Source organism: Oryctolagus cuniculus, chromosome 8, assembly GCF_964237555.1.
Source record: "Oryctolagus cuniculus chromosome 8, mOryCun1.1, whole genome shotgun sequence".
Classification (NCBI taxonomy): Eukaryota; Metazoa; Chordata; class Mammalia; order Lagomorpha; family Leporidae; genus Oryctolagus; species Oryctolagus cuniculus.
Genome location: NC_091439.1, coordinates 65918842 through 65941017, shown reverse-complemented (window position 1 = coordinate 65941017; position 22176 = coordinate 65918842). Strand labels below are relative to the sequence as shown.

General features: G+C 38.0%; 1 protein-coding gene across 1 annotated transcript; it reads right to left on the bottom strand.

Annotated features, from left to right (window-relative positions):
- Positions 1-3309: 3309 nt before the first annotated feature.
- On the bottom strand, positions 3310-20989 carry ADH1A (alcohol dehydrogenase 1A (class I), alpha polypeptide). Its single transcript, NM_001101704.1, is given in 9 exon segments — positions 3310-3467; positions 7246-7384; positions 8246-8381; positions 12047-12307; positions 14591-14810; positions 14906-14993; positions 16497-16635; positions 17490-17591; positions 20937-20989. Coding segments are annotated over 9 exon segments (1128 nt in total). The 5' UTR covers positions 20955-20989; the 3' UTR covers positions 3310-3442.
- Between the last annotated feature and the right edge of the window lie 1187 nt (positions 20990-22176).

Genomic DNA, 22176 nt, shown 5'->3' with positions numbered 1-22176 from the left:
TTTTCAGGGAATTGTCTAATTCAGGTTATTTGTGTAGTAACCATTTGTGAACAGAAATTGAGTAGTCTGGGATCTATGTATATAGTGACCTGTTCTCACCATACTATGATTTTTAAGTAATTTTCTAATAATTCTATCAAAATGACTCCTTCTAGTACTGGAGCAGCTGTGTGATTTGTAAAGTAGCAAACGGTTGGAGTTCACTTGGTGCTGCTCCTTGCGTTTATATGTACAATTTCTGCAGGTACTAAAGCAGTGTATCAGAGCTATTAAACAGTTAAACCATCAATCTGGAATTCTGCCTCTTAGAACTGAAATTTTCATTCATTTTACTAAGTTTTGTGCTGAAGGCTGAAAGTGAGTGCAAACCATGTACATTCACAGAGTTGTGTTTCTTGTTGGAGACCAGCAAACATGAAGTTCTTGATGCTAGAGTGAAAAAGTGCTGGAAGCCACCAGGACACCCAGAGTGTGTGCATGACTACAGGCCTGTTGGGACACAACCATCCTGTGGTTCCACTTTTTTTTTAATTTGAAAGGACACAGAGAGAGAGAGAGAGAGAGAGAGTGAGAGAGAGAGAGAAAGAGAGATCTCCTGTCTACTGGGTAATTAAATGCCTGCAAGTTGAAGCCAGGAGCCTGGGAACTCAATCAGAGTCTCCGACATAGATGGCAAAGACTCAGTTACTACAGCCCTCATGTGCTGTTTCCCAGGGTGTGCACAAGCAGGAGTCTGTAAGTGGACTTGGAGCTGAAACCTGAAGGCTGAGGCACTCTGATACAAGACACAGGTGTCCCAATCACTGCACCAAATGCCTGGCCCATTTGGTTCCATTTTTGTACTTTGGTTTCAATCCATCTCTCCCTACTAATGTCAATGTAACTAAAAGCCAGCTGTGCGATACAGCGGGCTCCCTGAGGGCCATGTCACTCTATGATAACACTTGACAGTGCCTGGCTGTGCCCATGCCCATTTCTTTACTTGCTTCCCTAACCTGGGAGGAAGCAGAGGGAGCTGGATGCAGGCTTCTGTGCCACCAGCAGGACAGGCATTGAGAATTCCTTCTTTCTCTGGAGCAGACATCATTAGCACTAATGTAAAATCACAGAGCATCCAGCAACAGTGGTTCTCTTGGACACGTGCTACCTCACGAACATTCTGAGGATTGCCTTGACTCTGAGTCTGTCCTTCAGCATCTTTGACAAAGTGACCAGGCTTCCCTGCCTTTATGTGGCACTTCACTTCAAAGCCCTCGCACTAGCATCGTGCCATTTAATTTTGATGAAGCTGTAATGGCTTAGTAGATTTTTTGAAATCAAATGATGAACAGACTCAGAGGAGCTAAGTGACTTACTGAAGGTCACCCAGTAAGTGGTTGGTCACAGTAGCAAACGGATGATAGATACAGCAACAAATAATACTTTTGGAGATAGCTCTAATCCTTTAAGTATGAGTAAACTTTTTGTTATTCATTTAAAGATAAAGCTCAACATGTAAATCTTTCCCTGAGAGGAAAGAAGCATTACCAATCAGGACAATGGGTCTTAATGAATTCAAAATATTGAACTAACTCTTGGCTCGTAGACTAGATTTGAGGCATAGAAGTTAACAGAAGAGTTCTACATTGAATAGATTTTTGCGAAGTTGCATACCTGTGTGAGTACATATGTCAATATCTGTTTAGACGGTTGTAAATATTTGTGTCATTCCTTAGTTGCTTACCCATTTTCTATGCTATGTTCCTGGCTGCTTCTATCTTATCCCTATACTTCAAGCCACCACAGTATTTTTAACAAAAAGGAGTGACATCTCATGCTCACATTGTCAGTTGTGATCACTAACTACAACCATTTAACCACTACTGTGCATTTGGGAATGCATGTTTTTTCAGTATGGTTCCCGGAATAGTTTAATTTTGTAGTTAGTATCTGAACCTGACATTTGTCACACACATACATGCATTTGCCTTCATTTATAAGAGCAATTATGTAGTCAATGCAAATAAATAATATAAAATAAAAATACTTCCCCTCACTGTATTAAAATGTGTGACATTTCTGGGGGCCAGCGCCGTGGCTCACTTGGTTAATCCTCTGCCTGCGGCACTGGCACCCCATATGGGTGCCAGGTTCTAGTCCTGGTTGCTCCTCTTCCAGTCCAGCTCTCTGCTGTGGCCCGGGAGGGCAGTGGAGGATGGCCTGAGTGCTTGGGCCCTGCAGCTGCATGGGAGACCAGGAGGAAGCGCCTGGCTCCTGGCTTTGGATAGGTGCAGCACCATTGTGGCGGCCATTTGGGGAGTGAACCAGCAGAGGGAAGACCTTTCTCTCTGTCTCTCTCTCTCATTGTCTGTAATTCTACCTGCCAAATAAATTTTTTTAAAAAAAGAAAATTTATAAAATACGTGAAATTTCCTTTGAGTTTCTAAGAAATTTTTGGATTTATAAGTTCTTGATAATCTCAACTATTACATATAAATCCACCTTTTACCAGACTGTAGCTTTTACCCTAGGGCTTTAGTATATTTCATAAATAGAAGAATACCAGTGTCATGCAGTGCTACTCACAGTAGCCAACATATGGAATCAACCTAGGCATCCATCGCTGGATGAACGGATTTTTAAAATGTGGTATGAATATATAATAGAATATTATTTGGACATGAAAAAGAATGAAAGCCTGACATTTACCAGAAAATGGACAAAACTGAAGATCAGGATGTTAAGTAAAATGAACAAGAAACAGAAAGACAAATACATGTTCTCTCTCATATGTGAAAGTTTAAAAAGTAGATCTGAACTCAGAATAGTGATTATGAGAAGTTTGGAGAGGTGGGGAGAAGAAGGAGGGAGGTTGGATAGTGGTTAACAAAACACAGAGAGGAATGACAAGTTTTGATGTCTCATAGGTGACCGTAGTTCACAATAATGTTTAATATACTGTATGAAGAACTAGAAGTAAGGTGCTGATAGGCTCCAAACAAAAGATAAGGAAATGAAAAAGAAAAACAATGAGAGTACAGATGGTGGAAAGAGAAGTAGGGGTAGAAGACTTCATGCACAATAGTCTATCATATGTAGCTTGGGAACAAATGGATGGTCCTCTTCACTGGGTTTCAGTGACTGAGGGTAGAAGTGATACAACAATGCAAAAAGGCACAGGCAATATCTTTCCTCAGTGGGAAAGATGACATACATAAAATGACTAGAAAGAATCATTGGCTGGCCCCAATTTCCCACATAATGTTCAATGTCTTATCTAAATGTCTCTTGGATTTTACTTGAAAAAGCATTTCACATCAATCGCTGTGTCTTTTGTAAAGTTTCTGCACATCATTTATTGAGAGCATCTCTAAGGGGAGAACTAAGGATGTCTGCTGGTGCTACAGATGATGTGGGATACAGGAATCAGAAGACTGCTTCCAAGGAAGGCGTCTGTGTAGTCTCAAAATGTCAGGATGGTCCGAATACTGAAATAGGAAAGCAAAGATACTGTTTTAACATTTAGGCAATTCACACTCTTCCACATAAGAATCCAAGGAGCATTCAGTGTCTCATTGAAAATCCATATTCCCTGCCACTCGACTCCCATCTCAGTGCATTCCTGTTGAGTCAAATAGGAGTGCAGTTCATCTTTTCTGGTTCTGTCTTGTGTTTTCTCCAGTCTTAAGCTCACTCCTCCTGCATATGACTACCATTTATAATTCAAATCTACATTTTCATCCATAAAAAATCATTTTTGACAGCCTTCAAGACTAGTGCAATAAGGAATAAAACATATGGGTAATAACATGTAATATATTCTTGCTACGTGTCATGTAAGTTGTAGATGCTTTTCAAGCATTATCTCATTTAAACCTCTATCCAATAAATGCTATGAAGAAGGTTCTTAATACACTTTTCATTTTAGAGATTATAAAAATGTATTCTTAGAGATTTTTAACTTTCTTTAGGTCACACGTCTAGTTGAGTGTGGGGATTCAAATTTAAATACAAAGTTGTACACATTATATTATATGCAACTTGCCTAAAGGAACTGATAGCTTAATAAAGACTATGTTAAAAGTAAAAAGATAACATTTTATTTACATACTAGTCAAAGGTTTAACGCTCCACTTAATAAAGAATTCAACAAGTAAAAAGTTAAAAAGACCCATTAGTCAAAAAAGACCTAGTTCAGGCAAGGCTATAAATAATAATCAAATAAAAGATGACCATTTCACTCATATGCAGTAAATTTTAAAAGAATACAGATCATTAAATCTATAGAAGTCTATCATTCTTGACCATTGATTTGACAAAGATATAAAGCAAAGTTATTTTTTTTAACTTTCTACTTGTTGAACTCTATTTAGTGGTATCTTAAGTCTGACTGTGATGTAATAAAAACACATTATCTCAAAAGCAAAGAAACAAAGAAAGAAAGAAAGGAAGAAAGAGAAAAAGGAAATAAAAGAAAAGAAGAGGGTGGGACAGAAGGGTGGAGAAAGGAAGGTAATATAATTATATTCTTAGAATTGTATCTATAAACTACATTGAATCTGTTCTCTTTGTATTAATATCACATTAACATAAAAAGTATCAGATGGTTAAAAAAAATCCACAATGTTGAAGGCTTAATAGAGCTTTGGTATAGAGATGGTTAATGATTCTTAGTAGATATAAAGTTGAATTGTATGAATTCCAAGAGACTTCACTCTTGGAAATAGAAATATAAGAAATATAACATTTATATTGAAACTAATGCCCTTTCTAAAAGCCATCTTCTGATGAATAAATACTTTTTGAAAAATATCATATTAATAACTTTAAATTTTTACATGTATATTATACATATACAAGAAAATATTTGTAAATAATTTAGAAAATACAGGACAATGTAAAGAAGACAGTAAAAATGATCTGATTACAAAATCTAGAGATAACCATTGTTAATATTTTCTTGAATTTTTATCAAAATTTTCTAGATATATATGCTTTTTTTACTGCAGTGTTGAAAATTTAGAATCACATTATACATATAAGTTTGTATTCTCTATTTTTGAGCCAAAAATAACATCATAAGAACCTCTCAATGTAATGAAATACTTTTTAATGGTTTTATTAATTCCTAATTTATGGTTAGAATTTATTTAAGCATTGCCTTAATGTTGGACTTTCAAGATGCTTCTAATTTTATGTAGATAAACAGTAAATATATTCAACCATACATGTATGCTTCCATTTTTATTATTTCTCTGTGTACAATAGACTTTTATAAGTAGAATTATTAGGATAAAGGAGCTAGGTTTTTAAAGATTTCTGATAGAAATTACCAAATTGTTTTCTCAAAAGGTTATAACAATATTGCTACAAGCAGTACATTAAAGTGCCCATGTCAGCTTATTCTTTCTTAAAATTTTTATTAATATAAACAGAACATATTTCATAGGTATAGTTCCAAGAAGACATCCACACTCCCCTCATTCCCCTCTCCCCCCAAAGCTTATTCTTATCAGTATTGAATGTTACCATTTAAAAAATTTGCTCATTATATGGTTCACTTTATTTAAATGTGTATTCAACAATGTGGCATTAATATAAAGAGAATTTAAATTGCTTAACAAAAATATTTGGTGCTCAGCTCTCTAGTTTTGGTGATCTCTAGATCAGCATCTTCCAAATATTCATGGAAAATGTGTATTACAACAATTGTAGGTGGATTTCAAAAATGTTTGTATCAAAATAAACTTATCTTTTGACTCCATTTTCCATGAACTTTTTGAAGACCCTTCATGTCTGCTGTCATCTCTACAATATAATGATAATAGTGATGACAGTAAATGATAACTAACATTTACTAACTACTGGACTTCACAGCTCTTGAGCTCATGAGAGCCAGTGCAGTTTAATAAAAAGAAAATAGATTTTGCTAACATCTACCTTTGAATCCTGGTTTCATGCCTACTATCTGCCTAATTTGGCCAGGTCACATCTTCTCTGAGTCAGTCTTCCCTTAAGATTGTGAAATGAAAGCATATCGGCAATATTTGAGAACCACATTCAATAATGAAAGTAAGACGCTTCATGGAGCACCTTGCCCTCTGTGCTTCTTTCCTTCCTCAGGACTATTTCACAGTCGGTGTATATAGTATATGTTATATGAGTGCCCAAGAAATGCTACTGAAAGTTGAAAACCTCATAACAAAAAGTTTAGGGTAGGAGAAGCAGCAGGGCTAATGGAGTTAGAGCAGGAGGTTTATTACTGACTATTGCCAGTTGTGCCTCATATACATACAGGTGACAAAACTCAGCCTATGAGATGTGTATAAGTGCGAAATCTTAAAAGTAGAAAGTAGGGGGCCGGCGCTGTGACGTTGTAGGTTAAGCCTCTGCCTGAGAGGCTGGCATCCCATATGGGCGCCGGTTCATGTCCCTGCTGCTGCTCTTTCGATCCAGCTCTCTGGTAATGGCCTGAGAAAGCAGTGGAATATGGCCCAAGTGCTTAGGCCCTTGCACCCATGTGGGAAACCCAGAAGAAGCTCCTGTTTCCTGGTTTCAAATTGGCCCAGCTCTGGCCATTGTGGTCACTTGGGGAATAAACCAGTAGACCATTCTTTCTGTCTCTTTCTGTCACTCTGCCTCTCAAATAAATAAATGATATCTTTAAAAAAAAAAGAAGTATGAAAGGCAATTTGCTTTTTTCCCCCAAGCTTTGAAGAATATATAAGATTTAAGCATTTCAAATAGCATTTTGTACTCTGACAATAACTTTCTTTATGAAAACCATATGTACATTGCAAGAAGAAGTAAAAATCACAGTATTAAAATGAAAAACTGGCAATATCTTTATAAATCTATCCCATTGTAGTTCCACCTACTCTTATAATGCAGATTTGGAGGATATTCTGAATAGAATTTAAATTTACAGAAATTGACAATCAGCCTCTGTGACCAGCCAGAGGCTTCAGTAACTCCATAATGTAATTATCATGGTCTGATTCTCTTTCTAGCAAGGACGAGTATTCTATCATACAGAAATCTGAGTGGTTCTGATCATCAGACCTCTGTAACCAACAGCATTTGGCTTTAGCAGAATAGGAAATGCAAAGCAGTAGTTCTTAGCTTCTAACAATATGTTCTTAGATGTTCTACCTTGAAAGACTGAATGGTAAAGGAAAATGAAGCCACTCCAATTTTTTCTCATCCTTCCACATTTTCATTCTATGTTATCCAAACTTCAACCATGAAAGAAAACTTAAAATCTACCTCTTCCCAGAGCGAAGCAGGTCAAATCCTTCATTTATTTTTTCAAAAGGTAAAACATTGGTGATTAATGGATCCAATGAAAACTTCTTAGCCATAAAATCAGCCACGAGTTTGGGGACAGAATCTTTACTCTTAAAGCCTGAAAAGAAGACAGAGCCATTGTTAGATTCAGCCAGAAGTAGGAGAACTGGACTGTCAACTTTTCAGATAGAATAAAATGAAAGCTTATAAAAGTATTGAATACACATGCTGCTATTGTTGAGGTTAGTAGAGAGATAGTGCTTCAGTATCCTTTTCAGGGCCTTAATTATTTTTCAGTACCTCCAGATCAACCAGGGTGCTGAGTTCTTAGCTCTTTCATGGAGAAATTATGGCACAGATGATTATGCCCAAAGTCAAGGGGCAAATGTAGAGGTTGTCTAAACTTGGGCAATGAATGCTGTCATGAATTATTGCCACAGATTTTCTATGTCCTACTAGGAATGTTGGTGCCTTATCCAGTCACAAAAATAAAGAGATGGGGCTGAAATGTCCTTGTTAGTTTATGAGGACTCCAGGAAATCTGTCTTAGGATCCCTTCTTTCCATTTGTTCCCTGTCTGGCTTTGGAGCCTGTAGATACAACAGGAAGTCAAGTTTATGTTTGATGATGACTGCTTTTCAAAACCTGACCTTGTCACTTGTAAAAGCCAAGAAATTCTAAGACTTTTCTCTCCCATTGGCATCTCACATGAGCATCTCACATGAGCACCACTTTGAGTCCCAGGTGCTCCATTTCTGATCCAGCTTCCTGCTAATTGCACCTGGGAAAGCAGCAGAAGATGGCTCAAGAACTTGGGCCCTGTCATGTATATGAGAGACACAGATGGAGTTCCTGGGTCCTGGCTCTGGCAGTTGGGGAGTGAACCAGTGGATGGAAGATCTGTCTCTCTTTCACTCTCCCTTTCAAATAAATGTTTTTTAAAAAAAAAAGACTTTGCTCTCCAAGCTTAAGTACATACCACCAAAAATTGCTCCTTTCCAGGTGCGTCCACTCAGTAGCAGCATAGGGTTCACTGTGAGGCTTTGGGAATCAGGAGGTACCCCTACAATGACACTTGTCCCACATGCCCCGTGACAGCTTAACAGGGCAGCAACCTGGAATAAAATCAGATTTAGCATCATTAAAGTCAATTCTCTGATAGCTCCTACTTTTGATAGTATGCTGTAATATTGAATTAACTAGATTGTATGTGTGTGTGTAGAGGAAAGGGGTTATGTCCTTTGCTTCTTTATTCTCCATGGCGTATGGAACAGTGCCATAGTGCAGTGGCTTTAGAAAACGCCCTGAAAATATTTTTTGAAAAAAAGAACGAGTGTGTATTTCCCTCCTCCTTACAAAGTAATAAAGAGGCAAATATTATTATAAGCATGTAAGGGTATAAAGACTGCTTTATCACACTGATAGGTCTAAGAGTCAAAGGGATCACACAAACAAGACCAGTGTCTGCTAATACTAGCTGATAGAATCAAAAAGGGAGAGAACAATCCATCATGGGAAGTGGGATACACAGTAGACTCATAGAATGGCAGATGTCCTAAACAGCACTCTGGCCTCAGAATCAGCCCTTAAGGCATTCGGATATGGCTGAAGAGCCCATGAGAGTATTTTAGGCATGGAAAGCCAAGACACTGTGGCAAAAAAAAAAAAAAAAAAAAAAAAAGACCTAAATGAAAGATCTCTGTAAGTGAGATCCCAGTAGAAAGAACGGGCCATCAAAGAAGGAGGTACCTTTCTCTGAAGGGAGGAGAGAACTTCCACTTTGACTATGACCTTGTCTAAATAAGATAGAAGTCAGCGAACTCAAGAGGCTCCCATAGCCTTGGCAACTCATGACTAGAGCCTAGGGAGATTTCTGACACCATAAACAAGAGTGTCAAATTGTTAAGTCAACAACAGGAGTCACTGTGAACTTACTGCTCATGTGGGATCTCTGTCCTTAATGTGTTGTCCAATGTAAATTAATGCTGTAACTAGTACTCAAACAGTATGTTACACTTTATTTTCTGTGTGGGTTCAAACTGATGAAATCTTTACTTAATATATACTAAATTGATCTTCTGTATATAAAGATAATTGAAAATGTATTTTGATGTGAATGGAATGGGAGAAGGAGTGGGAGATGGGAGGGGTGAGGGTGGGAGGGAAGTTATGGGTGGGGGGGAAGCCATTGTAATCCATAAACTGTACTTTGGAAAATTATATTTACTAAATAAAAGTGTTTTTTTTTAAAAAAAAATACTGCTTCCTCAATCAAAGACTGTTTCCTTTGATTATCACATGATTCTTGGGCAATCTATGAGTTGGTTAATGCATTATTCATTTATTTGTAAGCAGGTGTTTTGAACCAGGGACTCTGAAAAATATAATGATTATGTCATCAAAACTCTCTTGAATTTTCTCATCTCCCTTTCCAATGGATCCCCATTCTGTTCACTTCTAAGATGGACATATTTGAGTGTTATTTTTATCTTCACAAAATGTATATTGGCTTTACTGTAAACTTAAGATTTTATGAAATCTTAAGACTGTCCAGAAATCCATCCATCTCCAAAAGGGTTTGGGGACATATTCTGTAGTAAGGAAATTATTTGGGCTTCCCACGTTACATGATGGTTAGTCCTTTTATTTTGTTGTATGACATTTGGAGATCAGATATCCTCAGAACACATGGCTAGCAGGAATTGGTGTCATAAGGTAAAGTCACAATCTAGTTCTATGAGGGAAAATGTAAAAGGAGCAAAAGAAAAAAAGCTATGATGTGGGAAGAGCTGGATTCTGTTGGAACTTCAATCATTTTATGGTATATTGTCCTAGAGCAGGGATGTAAAAAATTTTACTCGCAGGTCACTTCTTCCTTTGATTATGGTACCAAGACTGCTGGAACTTATTGGATAACTTCAACAGTGGGGACGTGTTGGTTTCTGGAAACTTTTAGCATAGGACTAAAGATTTTAGATTAGGAGAATTATAGCTGGAGATTTCTCCTATGGCAACTGATGACATTTGTAGTTATATGAAAGTAATATCCTGTATTTTCTAAATGTAATGTCTGTAAGATTAGGAACAAAATTTCCTACCAGTAATAGCAGCTGGCATTTATTGAAAGTTTACAGATTACAGATGACATGTGATAAGAATTTTACATGCATTATCTCATGTCACCTATAAGCAAAGCCATGGACCACAGTGGGTGGTAAGAGCTGTTGAATTTTTTTTCTTTTATTTAATAAATTTAAATTTTGAAAGTACAACTTTTGGATTATAGTGGCTTTTTCCCCCATAACCCCACTCCCACCCGTAAACCATCCCATCTCCTACTCCCTCTTCCATCCCATTCTTCATTAAGATTCATTTTTAATTATATTTATATACAGAAGATCAATTTGGTATATATTAAGTAAAGATTTCAACACAAGATTTGTAATCTGTAGAATCAAAGATTTTACACCCACACAGATACACAAAGTATAAAGTACTGTTTGAATAGTAGTTTTACCGTTAATTCACATAGTACAACACATTAAGGACAGAGATCCTACATGGGGAGTAGGTACACAGTGACTCCTGTTGTTGATTTAACAATTGACACTCTTATTTTTGATGTCAGTAATCAGCTGAGGCCCTTATCATGAGCTGCCAAGGCTATGGAATCTCTTGATATATAACATATATATGTGTGTGTGTGTGTGTGTGTGTGTGTGTGTGTGTGATATATCATAACAACTCCGAACTTATTTAGACAAGGCCATAATCAAAGTGGAAGTTCTCTCCACCCTTCAGAGAAAGGTACCTCCTTCTTTGATAGCCCATTGTTTTCGCTGGAATCTCATTCACAGAGATCTTTCATTTAGGTCATTTTTCTGCCAGAGTGTCTTGGCTTTCCATGCCTGAGAAACTCTTGTGGGCTTTTTAGCTGGATCTGAATGTCTTAAGGACTGATTCTGAGGCCAGAGTGCTGTTTAGGGCATCTGCCATTCTGTGAGTCTGCTGTGTATCCCACTTCCTATGTTGGATTGTTCTCTCCTTTTTAATTCTATCAGCTTTTATTAGCAGACACTGGTCTTGTTTGTGTGATCTCTTTGAGATTTAATCCTATCTTTATGATCGATTATGAACTTAAACTGATCACTTTGACTGGTAAGATGGCATTGGTACATGCCACCTTAATGGGATTTGGAATCCCATGGCATGTTTCTAAAGAGCTAGTTGAATTTTAAAAGAAAGACATAGATCCTGGGTGTGGGCTCTGGGCCAGGCACTGTGCTCTCTCTAGTAAAATATAGTGTTAAAGCAGTCATTTTCTGTGGGGTATATTTTTCATTAATAAAATAATACTTGGCCTGAAATTGATCATTATTCATTTTATCCAACTAATAAAATGTGAAAATATATTGGGATTCATTAAAACATATAAAACTTGTTAAATCATCTTTATAATATTGTGGAGGGAAAAGAATATGTGTTGCTTATATTTACTTGATTTTGTTTTTTTTTCTAAAGATTAATTTGTTAACTTGTAATGGGTCAATTAAAAACACTTTTTTTCTTTAAAGGGGAAATATTCTTCAGACAGTTTTGCTTAGCTGCTGGAAGAAAAATTTCTCATAACAATAAGTTAAATAATTCAGATAAAAAACAGGAGATGGAAAATTACCATATATCAGCCTAATTCTTAATATGTAATAATTATATTTTATTGCTAAAACAGCAGATTCCAGATTACAGAGGCAGAAATCTCAAGGCATGTCACAGTACATACCACGGTATCAAGTCGACCGATCACTTCAAATGAAAAATCCACTCCTCCATCGCTTATCTCCTGTATCACCTCCTGGATGGGTTTCTTATAGTCTTGAGGGTTGATGCACTCAGTGGCACCCACCTCTTTGGCCTTTGGAAACTTGTCTTTGTTAATGTCCACTGCAATGATCCTGGATGCCCCAGCTGCTTTACAGCCCATGATAACAGAGAGGCCAACTCCTCCCAGGCCAAACACAGCACAGGTGGAGCCTGGGGTGACCTGTGTTTTTAGAAAATGCAAAATGGATTAAGTGATGATTGTTCGAAAGTCACTAAGCTATGAAGTGCAGTGCCTTGTCTGCTACTAGGAGCTACTCATATTCTTAAATCCAACCCACTGTCAAAACCTCTTCTTTTTTGCTTCATGTTTAATTTGGGGAGCATTGAACTGGATAATGGTTCTCAAACTTTCCTGTATATGAGACTCATCTGGGGAGCTTTACAAAATCCCATTGCCCAGCTGTGCCAATTAAATCAGAATCTATGTAGGCAGAATCTATCCCCACATGACTCCAGTTGGAAGCCAGGCTAGAACAGTGGACTGGATGATCTTTGAGTTTGAAATATCAGTGACTCCATTCATGGCAAGAACCTCAATGGTTCAAATCCATTGACAACTCCCTTCAGTATCTCATATGTACACAGAAGCAATTTTTGGGAAATGAAATAAGTGGAAAAAAAATAAGTGGACAGGGTCATGCCAAGTGACTGAAAATAACCCAAATCCAACCCTCAAAAGTTAAATCCTTTTTTTGGTTCATTGACTTTCATTTGTCATAAGCAGTAAAATGAGAGCCAAAGTTAGCTGTGAAACACAGACAAGTTATCCTTGATTCAAAGCAAAACCGAAACAATAGAGGAAATCCAACATATAACTTTAAGATAATACACTTTGAGACCAATGTGATCTTCATAGATCTTGAGCTTTGATTTTTAAGTCACATAAATGAACAATAATGCAATGAAAAGATGTTCTAAATTTTAATAATGACCAAAATCCATTAATGTGATTCCCCTTAGCTTCTAGTTTGTGTTTAGGCTCACTTATACCACCTGCTAAAACAGATGAAGCAATAACACAAGGGAGTTAGGGATAAAGTAACAGAAAAACGGGAAAGACATGTTCTAAATTGCTTAAATTGTCTAAAGACTGTTTAATAAATCTAGTCTTCTGTAGTCATCCTTCAGGGTAGATAAAATACTCCTTTTGTCCTCAGTAATTTTATTGTTATATTCCCTGTGAGTGTCTATTTACTTGTTCATTCACCAAATGTTATTAAGTACCAGAATAGGAACGGGCACTTAGAACACCCATATCTCATGCTGGATTGCCTGGGTCAGAATCCCAGCTCTCCTCTGATTCCAGTTTCCTGAAAGGCAGCAGGTGATAGCTCAAGCGTTTAGTCCCTGACACCAATTTGGGAGTCTCGGCTTGAGTTCTGGGCTCCTGGCTTGGCTGGGTCCAGCCTTAGCTGTTGTGGGCATTTAGGGATGAACAAATCAATGGATGGAAGATTTCTGTTTCTGTCTCTGTCTCTCTGCCTTTCAACTAAATAAAAATGAATACCTAAAAACAATTCAACAAGATACAAAAACTACTTTCTACCATAACTGGAAAAAATGCAGGGCTTGTGATTGTTAATTTGAAAGTGTTGGTAATTAAGTATTATGATTTAAAATTCAGCAGGAGATCTGAGGAAGTTATTCTCATCCTCACTCTCAAACTAACCAGCTATGACATGTTGCGAAAATATTTTTAAGTCTCTGGATCTCAATTTCGTAAAATGAAGGATGCTACTAGATTTTCAACCCCTTAGGAGAAAAAGACTTCACATAATTTCTCCTTGAGATTTGCCACTGCTGAAGTGTGTGCGTGTGTGTGTGTGTGTGTGCCATGTGTGTGTGTGTGTGTGTGTGTGTTCATAGCAGGGAGGAGATGTGGCAGTAAAATTCCATAATCAATGAATTATACATATCGCTAAAGCTTCATTAATTCCTTCCTAGGAATCCAAATGATAAATGACCCTTGTTTTAATAGTTTACAGACAAGGCTTTGGAATCTACTGTTGATCCTACTTCTGGGAGTAGGGAATAAAACATCCTCAAGGGAAAGTCCTTCGCTTCCTTCACTTTTGTTGCCTCAGAGTCTAGCAGAACCAACTGTGCCTGATGCATGCACAGGTGCTTTCTAATTATAGAATCATGACTAAATGAGTTCCAAGACCTAATATTTAATAATCTTATAAATAACAAATACATGTAGAAAATAATTATTAAAAATGAAATATTTAATTTTTCTTAACTATCAAGAGCTTTTTCAACTGTAATAAGCAGGTGAATTTTCTAAGACATGCTCCCAAATTTCTTCCAGAACTATAGTTCTATTCACAACCAACGCCTCCCAGATGTTTGAAAAAATCTCTAATTCCTTAAGAAATTGCTTCCCTTTTTATTTCCTGACAGCCTGAGTAGAACCGGTTTTATTGGCTGCTGTCATTCCTACCTTGGCAACTTTGACTGCCGACCCATAACCAGTTGAAAATCCACAGCCAATGAGGCAGACTTTCTCCAGTGGTGCAGCTGCATCAATTTTGGCCACTGCAATCTCATCCACCACTGTGTACTGGGAGAAGGTGCTGGTGCCAATGAAGTGGTGGATGGGCTTCCCCTTGCAGGTGAACCTGCTGGTGCCATCCAGTAGCATCCCCTTCGGCTTGCCCAGACTGCTCAGGGCAACACAGAAACACACAAGGACATGAGACCAGATCATAACTAATATGAAAACTCATTGGCTGTGCAAAGAGTATCAGAAACCTACTCATTTATCAAACAGAAGTTGCTTTCTGGGTGTTTACAAATTCTGCATTTTCCACACTGGGGAGTAAACAGCGGGATGACTTTATCACCTGGAGAGGGATAAAACAAATCCTTCTTAGATTTCTATACAGGAATTAATAAAGCAAGAATACAAAGCTTATATCTATACGTTAGACGTGTGTGTCTTTGAAGTCTCCAAGAAATAAGGTCCAAATACAACTGTCATCCATCACTGTCAGCATTGTCATCAGTTTGGGTTTATTTGTGCCTGAAGACTCCCACAGAGGAAATACAGATGTGGAAAGAAACATGGATTTTAAAAATTACTTCCACTGTCTTAATTCTTAACTTTTGCATACTCTGATTTCTGCTGGGGACCTTATACTCATAATTTCATTTAATCTTTCATTAATTCAAGCTTAAATATTCCCCCTCTAAGCACAAATCTTAGTTGCAAGGAAGCTACCACACCTCCACTACATGTTGAGGAGACTTGGCTTTTGTTGTAGCATAGGTTATAGTAAAAATGAGAATTTCAACAACCAATTCTTGACTTTTCAAAGTGATTCCGCTCATCTTTACTATGAACTGAATAAGAAAACAATCATTGGGCGGGGGAGGGAACTAACAAAAATGCGACAAAGAATTCAAAAATCTCCTTTGAAACCCTTAATTCTCAAAAATGGATTAGGGATTTTCTTTTAAGATAAGACCTGACTTTCAAATGTTTTTAGCTGATAGTTTATGAATTATCTATTTTTTCTGCTTTAATTATTTAAGTTACTATCCCTCTAGACCAGGAAAAATGCTCCCTTACATTTTATAGGCAAACTTTATGAAGGGATGATGACATGGACATTTTCTATTTATTCACCCTTTCCCCATAAAACATTACTAGTAATATCCATTAGATGTGAATAAAATGAATATTAAGGATAAAATAATTAGTGATTTGTAACCAGTCACAGTTAGCCCTGGCTAAAGGTAACAAAGCAGATGTTGCTTATGGCCAAATACTTTCTATTATGTTTCTTTCAGTTCCTTCCACCTAGTGTGTTTCATTTGTTCCATGTTCAAGAAGGGAGGCCATATTGGAAAAGGAAAATCTCTTCCCATCTGGGAAAAGATCGTATTGATTCAGTCATAGCCTAACAGCCCAGGTTCTGTGAACTCAGCACAGGACCAAGTCCACGCACTGATCTACAGACTCAGGACCAAGGCTATGCTTTTTCCTTTGTCCCAATTGTAGTTCTTTTTGTGCTTTATGGAAGACAGAGCTCAGCAACACTAGAATGTATTAACTCCACGCTGGCAGGTGCTGTGTGTCTTTTGGTCTTCATGTAATCCTCAGACTGGTGCCTGACATCTAGAATGGATACTCAAAACATAATTACTGCAGGAGAGAATTTCTAAATGCCTGAATGCATACATGACTGAGTTAGGCAGGGAGGGAAGGTGGGGAGCCCTCAAGTTCCAGCTTGCTTGTGAACTTGTGCAAGTTTTTTCATCTGTCATGGCCTCTGTTTCCTATTTGACCTCGATGCCCTTGGGATCTTGAACCAAGTCACCTTCCCTGAGTGGAAATTCTTTACCTGGTTTTACTGTTGTCACCCCCTCTCCAATGCTCTCCACAATGCCAGCTGCCTCATGGCCTAAAATCACAGGGAGAGGAACCGCAATGCTTCCTGTAACCGCGTGGTCATCTGAGCGACAGATTCCTGTGGCCACCATCTAAAGAGAAGAGGGTTAGATTCGGAAGAAGATTTGATCCTCTGACGGATTTTACCATTTCTGGAAAGTGGGCTTCTAAAGAGTTTTGCTAATAATCCCTGCATTTCCCAAATATGAAAGAGTCAGTTGATTTCCAAGTCTAAAGCCTTTCACATCTAGTCTACCTTCATTCCTTGACGTAAGCCATTTATAATAATTTATGAAATAACTTTTCTTGACAATTATCTTATGTAATAGACAAGAATGTGTGATTTTTGTGAAAATATAAGTTGCATAGTAACACCAAGAAATCACCCAATGTTGATCAGTTTTGAAATCTTGTACCATTTTTTACAAACACATACATTCTTTCTTATTTATTGGGATTATACTGTACATATTCTTTGGTCACTGGCACTATGGCCTAGTGGGCTAAGCCTCTGCCTGTGGCATTGGGATCCCATATGGGTGCCAGTTCAAGTCCTAGCTGCTCCTCTTCCACTCCAGCTCTCTGCTATGGCCCAGGAAAGCAAGTACTTGGGCCCCGACATCCGCTTGGGAGACCCTGGAAGAATTTCCTGGCTGCTGGCTTTGGATCAACCCAGCTCTGGCTGTTACAGTCATTTGGGAAGTGAACCAGTAGATGGAAGACCTTTTCCTCTGTTTCTCCTTTGCTTTCTCAAATAAATAAATAAGAAATCTTTAAAAAATCTTTAAGAGTATATATGTACACCTTTCCTTAACAACAAATCTAATTATGTTGTCTGGATGAACACATATTAAGTACTACTTAATGGATCTTTGGGTTTTTCCAGTTTGAATATTTTCTGAAATTTTTAAAACTAAAACTTTATAGAAATATAAAAATGTTTCACCTTAATGCGAACTTCATGGGCCTTCGGGGGTGCAACCTCCACCTCCTCGATGGAAAAGGGTTTGTTTAGCTGCCACAGCACAGCTGCTTTGCATTTTATTACCTGTAAAATCAAGCAGAAGTCTGTACCCCCATGTTCATCTCAGCTCAATTTGCAACAACTAAGATATGTGATCAACCCAGATGTCCATCAACTGAAGACTGGATAAAGAAATTATGGAATATAATACACTATCGATTACACAGAGCTTTAAAAAAATGAATCCTTCCATTTGCAAGAAAATGGATGCAACTGGAAACCATTATGCTTAGAGAAACAGGCCAGTCACAAAAAGACAAATGCCATATGGTCTCTCTGACCTGTATTAACTAATAGAGTACCTAAAATGTAATCTGTAGGAGGGAAACTGACACGTTGAGAGGTGATGATTTTGAACAATCCTTGCCTTGCCTGTCAAGGAACAGTATTGTTTTGGTTGGATGGTTGTTTGGTTTTGTTGTCTTCTTCATACTAATCAGTGAACCCTTTACTTAATTTAGGGTTAATTTTATGAGTATAAAAATTAACTGAGGGGATGGTGATGTGGCATAGCAAGTAAAGCCGCTGCTTGCAGTGCCGACATCCCATATGGGCGCCGGTTCAAGACACGACTGCTCCACTTCTGATCCAGCTCTCTGCTACGGTCTGGGAAAGCAGTGAAAGATGGCTCAAGTGCTTTGCCCCTGCATCTGCGTGGGAGACCCAGATGAAGCTCCAGGCTCCTGGCTTTGGATTGACGCAGCTCTGGCTGCCAGTTGGGCCAGTTGCGGCCAGTTGGGGAGTGAACCAACGGAGGGAAGACCTTTCTCTCTATCTCTACCTCAATCTGTGCCTCTGCCTCTCTGTAACTGCGACTTTCAAATAAATAAATAAATCTTTTTAAAAATTAACTGAAAAATTGATCTCTGTAAAAAATAAGAATGGGAAAGGGAGAGGGAAGAGGAAGAAAAGTGGCAGTAGAGTGGGAGGGAGGTAGAGGGGAAAGAATCATCATGTTTCCAAATCTGTATATATTCAGTGCATGAAGTTGAGAGCTCTTTTTAGAGATAATTGACATAATTGCAAATATGACAAAATTTCCAGTAAAACTTATTCTTCTGAGAGTTCATTTTCATAATGCATTTTTCAAATCCTTCAACTTTGAAGTGTGTTCACCAGCATCAGCATCAAAATAAATATTAGGGGTGGGTGTTTGGCCTAGTAATTAAATCACCAGTTAGGATGCCCACATCAAGTATACCTGGGCTCAACACTTGCCTCTCTACCTCCTGATTCCAGCTTCCTGCTAATGGGGACCCTAAGAAACAGTGCTGTTGGATCAAGTGGTTGGTTCCCTCTACCCATGTGAAAGGCCTGGATTGAGCTACTGGTTTTGGCCACCATGCTATGGTGTTTCAGGAATGAACCAGTGGATGGAGCTCTCTCTCCATTAGTGTACTTGATGTTGATACAATTATAATATCTACTTATGATTATCAGATGCTTGTGATGTGGCAGGTACATTGTAGTCTGTACTGTAGGCTGAGTTATGTGCTATATCTTTTTTTTTTTTTTTGACAGGCAGAGTGGACAGTGAGAGAGAGAGAGACAGAGAGAAAGGTCTTCCTTTGCCATTGGTTCACCCTCCAATGGCCGCCGCGGCACACTGTGCAGATCCGAAGGCAGGAGCCAGGTACTTATCCTGGTCTCCCATGGGGTGCAGGGCCCAAGCACTTGGGCCATCCTCCACTGCACTCCCTGGCCACAGCAGAGAGCTGGCCTGGAAGAGGGGCAACCGGGACAGAATCCGGGGCCCTGACCAGGACTAGAACCCGGTGTGCCGGCGCCACAAGGCGGAGGATTAGCCTAGTGAGCTGCGGCACCAGCCATATATGCTATATCTTTAAACCCAGCAAGGTTGGGTATGTTGAATTATTTGCCTTTCTTTTGGATGAAAAGACTGAAGCTCAGCTGACTCAGTGAGTAATTTTCTAAAGTCTCAAATTGGCTGTCTAGAGAATTAAGATAAATCAAACTTTACCTTTTCTTCACCTCAGAGTAGTGAAAAGTCAATGAAAAGCTAAACAACAATATCAATAGTAGCAATGACTCACATGTATTGACTCATTCTAAGTGCCTTATAGTATTTATTTAGTAAATTCCCACAACCACCTCATGAGATCAGTGTTCCTGCTATCACTATTTATCACCTGAGAAAAATAAAAGGCAAGATTTGTTAACATAGTTTAAGTACTATCAATAGGCTAAGTTACTGATGTTGTGCCTGAGAGGGGAGGATTGCTAGATTACTATTTCTCTGCATGTTGTTTTTGTTAATATAATTGGCTTACACCTTTACTGTATGAATTCAACATTTCTTCTAAGTGAGTTTGGGTAAATTTCCATTTTGTTCTCCTAATCATTTTCACTTGAAATATAATATGCCATTGTAAATACCCATCAATAATAAATGGAAATAAAATGAGCTGGAATAAGAACACTGGCAATTGGCCACTCACATGATTCCAGCCGGTGCTATTGATATGAACCTGTTGTTTAGAAGCTTCAAAACCTTTAAGCATTATACTTGGATATTCCACTACTGTGTCATCTGTTCTGAACACAGCAAGTGTACTTGCAAGCAGTTGCATTGGCTTTTGTAATTAAGCAGTTAAAAACATGAGCTGATTATTTTGAAAGACCCAATCCATTTCTCTGCACTTATAATCACATTCCTCAAATAAGTATCAATCTATGAAAGACTTAAAACAAAATATCTTTGTAACTAGTATTAGTAAGTGATTCAAATTTTCTGCAAAATGTGTTCATTTTCTGTAAAATCATGTTGACTTTTGTATGGAGAAGATACTGTTCTATAGAATATCTGTAGAACTTGCAAATTAGTATTATCTAACTGTGATGATCATAATGGCTTGAGATAATATATCTTGTAAGAGACTTTATAATAAAGGATATTTCAATGTGCTCTGAAATAAGTTCCTCTCATAAAACTGTCATACTTAATTTCCCTGCATTCAGACAAAGAATATAATTACAAAGAGTACCACATTAAAATTACAGTTTCTTAACATAAATATAACTTCTTGATTAAGTATGTCTAATTATATATTTGCAAGCTAGTCATAGTTATCTTAGAATAAACCCACAAATTATTACAAACTTATTTAATGTATGAATAAAGACTAATAGATACAGATCCTATGTATTTTTAATAAAGATATTTAGGAATAACTTATTTCCACTGCAGTTCAGTACACATTGTAAATTGTAGCACATATTTTATATTGTATTTCAGTGTACATTATTTCTAATTCATATATGAATTTTAACTCTTCAACAAATACCATGTCCTGTTATTTATGATATTAATGAGACTATAGTTCCAACAGTAAAATCTTTTTTGCTTACTTTTCCTGCTGTGCTCATGTTGTTTCTGTTTTCTCTGCAGAACAGGAGACTGGTGAATTCTTGTGGACTTCTTGCCTGCTCTAGTACATGAAGCCAATATATTGCACAGATTGTTTGCTCAAGTGCCACCCAGTTTGCACATGATCTCAGTCCTTAAGCCACACCTTATCAGCTTATTGTCACACTAAATCAAACCAGAAAAAGAAAAAAAAGGCACTCAAAACCTTGATTCAAAACTGATTTTGCAATATATCATTGCAGATAATACTTTGTTTTTATTAGGTTAAATATTTCCCTACACGTAAATTTTAATCTATCTCTCTGTCTCTGTCTCTCTCTGTCTCTCTCTGTCTCTCTCTTACTCTCTCTCCCTGGTGATTCCATGTTTCTCCTCTCTCAATCCCACTGAGGTTATTCCGAGTTCTATTTCCCTCTGTCTGCTCCAATTGCCAACTGTGAATGCACGTGGTGCAGCTGGGAAGGAGGAGAAGAAGGGGGAGCAGGACACCTGGAGCAGGACAGAAGGATATAGGACTGGAAGAGCACGTTTGATCCAGCTCTCTTCTTCTCTCCAGAGAGGAAATTAGGCACCCACTCTGTCCTAGCAAAGGTGCTCACTTGTCCCTGGTATTTCTGCTCCACACAACATCAGTCAGCATCGACTAATCACCTCCCTGTTCCAAGCACTGAACTGGTGCCCTTGGGTGACATGTACCAGTGCCAATAGGCAACATGGGGCAATGGGTATTGTATAACTTGTGGATCTAACACATGATTCCTTGCTATCTGTGTGAACTTGAACTTATTGAACTGCTCCTCCTCTTAGTTTTCTTATAAGACTAGAATGAATAATAGTACCAGTTCAAAGGACTGTTTGGTGCATAAATGAAAAAAAAAAAAAACAAGTTAAGCACTTATCACAGAGCTTGGCAGGTAGGAAACTCACCATCCAGGGAGGAGAAAGGCACACAAGCAAGCAAGTCAGCCTCTCTGGGCAGAGCTTATTAAAGGCAGGGCATTCAGACTGAAGGACTCAAAGGAGGCTTCATAAAGAACAGCCCTTTGTGTTAGGGCCCAAGGATTGTCTTGGCAAATAGACCAAATGCTCACTTAGGCCTTTCCCTATCCCTTGTTCAGGGCTTTGAATATGGAAAGAGAATATGGGCTTAATTTTTAATAAATCTCAAATCTTCTGCCAACACCTGGAGGCCACAATGCACATAGTCATGTAATGATTTAT